Source organism: Hyla sarda, chromosome 3, assembly GCF_029499605.1.
Source record: "Hyla sarda isolate aHylSar1 chromosome 3, aHylSar1.hap1, whole genome shotgun sequence".
NCBI classification, from domain to species: domain Eukaryota; kingdom Metazoa; phylum Chordata; class Amphibia; order Anura; family Hylidae; genus Hyla; species Hyla sarda.
This window is the reverse complement of record NC_079191.1, coordinates 174,683,516-174,689,906: the sequence shown is the minus strand read 5'-3', so window position 1 is coordinate 174,689,906 and position 6,391 is coordinate 174,683,516. Positions and strand designations below refer to the sequence as shown.

General features: G+C 39.6%; 1 protein-coding gene across 1 annotated transcript in view; it reads left to right on the top strand.

The window, feature by feature from the left end:
• The first annotated feature begins 351 nt into the window (after nt 1–351).
• The window catches only part of LOC130360679 (alkaline phosphatase-like), a 54,506-nt gene continuing 48,466 nt past the window's right edge, over nt 352–6,391 (top strand). The window contains exons 1-2 of the mRNA XM_056563230.1: nt 352–469; nt 1,751–1,907. Of these exons, the coding sequence (XP_056419205.1) occupies nt 1,820–1,907 (88 nt within the window). The 5' untranslated portion in view covers nt 352–469; nt 1,751–1,819. The remainder of the gene's footprint in view (nt 470–1,750; nt 1,908–6,391) is intronic.

Here is a 6,391-nt window from a genome sequence, read left to right as displayed (position 1 = left end):
AAAAAACTAAACGCTGAGGCAAAAAAAAAAAAAAAAAAAGGGGGGCAAAATGCAACGCCCTGAAGCCCTAGTAACTGTGCAGCGGACCCTCGGGCACCTATTAGGGGGTCGGGGGGGGGGGGGGATGTCCCGTCTGACCAATAACAGTGCTACTGGGGTGGTGACGTGATTGCCACCTCCCCCTAGCAACAGAGGGTGATTGCTGGTGTGTAGTACACCACCGATCACCCTCTTATTCCAGGTCATCGGGTCACAGGAGACCCGATGACCTGGAATCACCGCAAATCGCAGGTCTGAATTGACCAGTCTCAGGATTCAAATCTCAGGTCTCAGGGCCCCTCAGGCTTTGTTACAGCATGCCTGTTAAATGATTTCAGCAGGCATCCCGCCCGATTACCGGCAGTGAACGGAAAGGACGCAAGTTTACCTGTATGCCCTTGGATTTGGTGTGCGTTTCACAATGTTTTAGGTACATATAGCTTTTTAAATACAGTTGAGGAATTAGTCTCTTCTGTGTAAGATTGAACCAACGTTGAAATACGTTGGTTAAAGGGGTACTATAGTGGAAAACTATTTTTTTTTTTTTCAAATCAACTGGTGCCAGAAAGTTGAACAGATTTGTAAATGACTTCTAAATGAAAATCCTAATCATTCCAGTACTTATCAACTGCTGTATGCTCCATAGGAAGTTCTTTTCTTTTTGAATTTTCTTTCTGTCTGACCTCAGTGCTCTCTGCTGACACCTTTGTCCATGTCAGGAACTGTCCAGAGTAGGAGCAAATTCCCATAGCAAACCTCTCCTGCTCTGGACAGTTCCTAACATGTACAGTGGTGTCAGCAGAGAGCACTGTGGTCAGACAGAAAGAAAATTCAAAAAGAAAAGAACTTCCTGTGGAGCATACAGCAGCTGAAGTACTGGAAGGATTAAGATTTTTTAGTGGAAGTAATTTACAAATCTGTTTATCTTTCTGGCACCAGTTGAAGTACCCCTTTAATGATCACATGTCTTCTGTGTCCTTCTGTACTGTTTATGTGTAAACTAAATATCCTGCTTGGATTTTAAGCAATTTACAATAAGGAGAAAATATGTTTTATAATACTGAGTGCGGGCCTTGTGTTCTAATGTCATTCACTCTGCTTTCGGAGACATACAGAGTTTTTTTCCTGATGGATCGTGTAGGCATTAGACAGAAGAAGATAGTGGATATACACTACTGTGCATATGTGCAAGACATTGCACTTAGGGGAGAACATTTCTGTCCTTGGGGTATGTCTGTACTGCACTGACTCTACAGCCTATACTAAGGAGTTGTATCACCTTTGTGAACTGGCGTGCAGGAGCCTTAAATCTTGGAAAGTTTAGTACAGGTTTCCTTGAGGTCTGATATTTTGTTTACTGTTTCATACTCTATATTTATATACTATATTATGGTATTTTGTGCACCCTAGCCCTGAGTCTTTTCCAGGATTCCTTATTTTTATTGGATTTTTTTTTGCCAAGAAATATAGAAATGTGAAAATGCTCCCTTACTTGGGAAAGATCACAATGGTTTATGACATATTTATCAGCTTCATTAAAGTTACATTAGTACTAAGCAAAACACATCTTCTAAGACATGCTATCTATATGTGATATTCTGTATTGGAAATCTGCCTTGAACAATGTAGATAAATGCTTATTTCCCTGATATACATACTCTGCAGTCCAAAGGTGGCTTGATTGATGTCCTGGCTCTTTACATATATATAGGTATAATGTAACTAAGGGAAGACTGTGCTCCCTGCAGTATCCAGTGAAGAAGGAACACACCTGAAGAAGATGCATTTGTTCCATAAACCTTCAGTGCCTGTACTCATCACAGCCTTGTGTATCTTTCCATTCTGCAAAGGAGCAGCTATATCCTTAGGTGAGAAAACATTTTTATTTGTAATCTATTACAATATCACTATCTATGTGCCTAGTTTTACCCTAAATACTGAAAATATTCCGAAAACCCAACTGAACTAAACTGTAGATGCAGATCTGTTCTTAAAGGGGTTATCCAGGAAAAAACTTTTTTATATATATATATATATATATATATATATATATATATCAACTGGCTCCAGAAAGTTAAACAGATTTGTAAATGTCTTCTATTAAAAAGTCTTAATCCTTTCAGTACTTATGAGCTGCTGAAGTTGAGTTGTTCTTCTCTAAGTTTTCTTTGATGACACGTGTCTCGGGAACTGTCCAGAATAGAAGCAAATCCCCATAGCAAACCTCACCTACTCAGTGCAGTTCCCAAGGCAGACAGAGGTGTCAGCAAAGAGCACTGTTGTCAGAGAGAAAAGAACAACTCAACTTCAGCAGCTGATAATAATAGTTTTTTTTTTAACCCCATAAGGACTTTTTCACCTTAAGGACTCGGCTGTTTTTTTGCAATTCTGACCACTGTAACTTTAAACATTAATAACTCTGGAGATTGTTTTTTCGTGACATATTCTACTTTAACATAGTGGTAAATTTTTGTGGGAAATTGCTTCCTTTCTTGGTGAAAAATCCCCAAATTTGATGAAAAAAATGAAAATTTTGCATTTTTCTAACTTTGAAGCTCTCTGCTTGTAAGGAAAATGAATATTCAAAATAATTTTTTGTTTGGTTCACATATACAATATGTCTACTTTATGTTTGCATCATAAAATTAATGAGTTTTTACTTTTGGAAGACACCAGAGGGCTTCAAAGTTCAGCAGCAATTTTCAAATTTTTCACAAAGTTTTCAAACTCCCTATTTTTCAGGGACCAGTTCAGTTTTGAAGGGGATTTGAAGGGTCTTCATATTAGAAATACCCCACAAATGACCCCATTATAAAAACTGCACCCCCAAAGTATTCAAAATGACATTCAGTAAGTGTTTTAACCCTTTAGGTGTTTCCCAGGAACAGCAGCAAAGTGAAAGAGAAAATGCACAATCTTCATTTTTCACACTCTTAAGTTCTTGTAGACCCAATTTTTTTATTTTTGCAAGGGGTAAAAAGGAGAAAATGTTTACTTGTATTTGAAACCCAATTTCTCTCGAGTAAGGACATACCTCATATGTCTATGTAAAGTGTTCGGCGGGCGCAGTAGAGGGCTCAGAAGGGAAGGAGCGACAAATGGTTTTTGGGGGGCATGTCACCTTTAGGAAGCCCCTATGGGGCCAGAACAGCAAAAAACCCCACATGGTATACCATTTTGGAAACTAGACCCCTCGGGGAACGTAACAAGGGGTAATGTGAACCTTAATACCCCACAGGTGTTTACTACACATATGTAAAAAAAAAATGCTTGGTTTCCCAAAAATTTAACATTTTTTAAAAGGATAATAGCAGAAAATACCCCCCAAAATTTGTAACACAATTTCTCCCGAGTACGGCGATACCCCATATGTGATCCTAAACTGCTGCCTTGAAATACGACTGGGCTCCAAAGCGAATAGTTAGTATGGTTGGAAAAAGACATACGTCCATCAAATCCAACCAGGGAATTGAAGGTAAGGGTGTAAGGGGATAAGGGAAAGGGATGTAGTTTTATAATTCTGCATAAGCATTAATGTTATTTTGTTTCAGGAATGTATCTAACCCTATTTTAAAGCTGTTAATTGTTCCTGCTTTGACCAGTTCCTGAGGTAGACCGTTCCATAAATTCACAGTCCTCACGGTAAAGAAGGCGTGTCGCCCCTTTAGACTAAACTTTTTCTTCTCCAGACGGAGGGAGTGCCCCCTCGTCCTTTGGGGGGGTTTAACCTGGAACAGTTTTTCTCCATATTTTTTGTATGGGCCGTTTATATACTTATATACGTTTATCATATCCCCCCTTAAACGTCTCTTCTCAAGACTAAACAATTGTAACTCCTTTAATCTCTCCTCATAGCTAAGATGTTCCATGCCCCATATTAGTTTAGTTGCACTTCTCTGCACTCTTTCCAACTCCGCAGTGTCCCTTTTATGAACAGGCGACCAAAACTGAACAGCATATTCCAGGTGAGGCCGTACCAATGCTTTATAAAGGGGGAGTATTATGTCCCTGACCCTTGAGTCCATGCCTCTTTTTATACATTACAATATCCTGCCGGCTTTGGAAGCAGCAGCCTGACATTGCATGCTATTCTGTAGTCTGTGATCTACAAGTACACCCAGATCCTTCTCTACCAGTGACTCTGCCAGTTTAATCCCCCCTAAGACATACGATGCATGCAGGTTATTAGTACCCAGATGCATAACTTTACATTTATCCACATTGAACCTCATTTGCCAAGTGGATGACCAGACACTTAGTCTATCCAAGTAATCTTGTAACTTATACACATCCTCTATAGACTGTACCGTGCTACAAAGCTTGGTGTCATCTGCAAAGATAGAAACAGAGCTGTTAATACCATCCTCTATATCATTGATAAATAAATTAAACAGCGGGCCCAGTACTGAACCTTGGGGTACACCACTAATTACCGGGGACCAATCAGAGTACAAATCATTGACCACCACTCTCTGGGTACGATCCATGAGCCAGTGTTCAATCCAGTTACAAACTAAAGTTTCCAAGCCCAAAGGCCTTAACTTACCTGTCAGACGTCTATGAGGGACAGTATCAAATGCTTTGGCAAAATCCAGAAACACTATATCCACAGCCATTCCTGTGTCAAGGCTTCTACTCACCTCTTCATAAAAGCAAATTAGATTGGTTTGACAACTTCTATCCTTAGTAAACCCATGCTGGTTATCACTTATAATACTATTATCCCCTATGTATTCCTGTATGTAATCCCTTATAAGTCCTTCAAACAATTTACCCACAATGCACCTTAGACTTACCGGTCTATAATTGCCTGGTGAAGACCTAGAGCCCTTCTTGAAGATTGGTACCACATTAGCCTAATAGAAGTAATTTACAAATAAGTTTAACTTTCTGAAGTCAGTTGATACATATCAATTTTTTTTTCCTGGAATACCCTTTAAATACATCCATAGTCATTTGAAAACGTTTTGCCCCCTTGACAATTTCCATGATTTTCATTTGAAATATTTGGGTGTTTGGATCAGCAAGGCAAAAGTAGACAGGTGTATACATTTGGGCACCTTGTCATTTTGTTGATTTGAACACCTGTAACTACTGAGCACTGATTCATTGGGACACACAATTGGTTTGTTGGTTTGGTTCTCTTTGACTCTCCTTTGAAGAGTGGCAGCATGGGGGCCTCAAAACAACTCACATAACCTGAAAACAAAGATTATTCAACATTATTGTTTTGGGGAAGGCTACAAAAAGCTATTGCAGAGATTTAAGCTGTCAGTGTCCATTGTAAGGAACATAGTGAGGTGGCAAGCCAAGTAAAGTATTGGAGAGTCAAAGGCGAAGGATGATCAGAAAGGTCAGAAACAGACCACAGACAACCTCCGAAGACCTACAACATCATCTGGCTGCAGATGGCATCATTGTGCACTGTTCAACAATTCAGCGCACTTTGCACAAGGAGAAGCTGGACAGCCTGCTTCACACCACACCACAGATTTTCAATGATATTAAGGTCTAGGGACTGGGATGGACATTCCAGAATATAGTATTTGTTCCTCTACATAAATGCCAGAGTATATTTTGTGCAGTGTTTTGGGCCGTTGTCTTGCTAAAATAACCAGCCCCAGCAAAATTTTTAACTTTTTGACTGGTTCCTCTACATTATTCTCAAGTATCTGCTGATATTGAATGGAATCCATACGACCTTCAAGTATAACAAGACCCCCAGTACTGGCCACACAGCCCCATAGCACGAAGCTGGCTTGTCCAAATGTGCGTTTGCATATCTCAAGTGACTGTGTGTGAAGTGTGTGCAGATTCTTCACTCATCACTCATCCCATACATGCTCGGTAACCATCACACCTAACTGGAGATGTTCTGCAAGGGGGAATGGTCCAAAATCCCGTCATTCAAAAACCAGACCCTCATGGCTATAGGAAGCTTCTAGAGGCTGTTATTACTGCTAAAGGAGGCTCAACTAAATATTGATGTGATATTTCTGTTGGGGTGCCCAAATTTATGCATCTGTCTACTTTTGTTTTAATGCAGATTGCACATTTTCTGTTCATCCAATAAACCTGATTTCACCACTGAAATATTACTGTGTCTTTCCCATATTTGATAGCCCAAAATGAATTTGCTGATCCAAACACCCAATTATTTATAAATGAAAATCATGGGGGGTGGGGGGGGGGGGCTACACTTTTGCATATGTATGTACACTGCTCAAAAAAATAAAGGGAACACTAAGATAACACATCCTAGATCTGAATGAATGAACAAATCATATGAAATTGTCTTTACATAGTTGAATGTGCTGACAACAAAATCACAAAAAAATTATCAATGGAGATC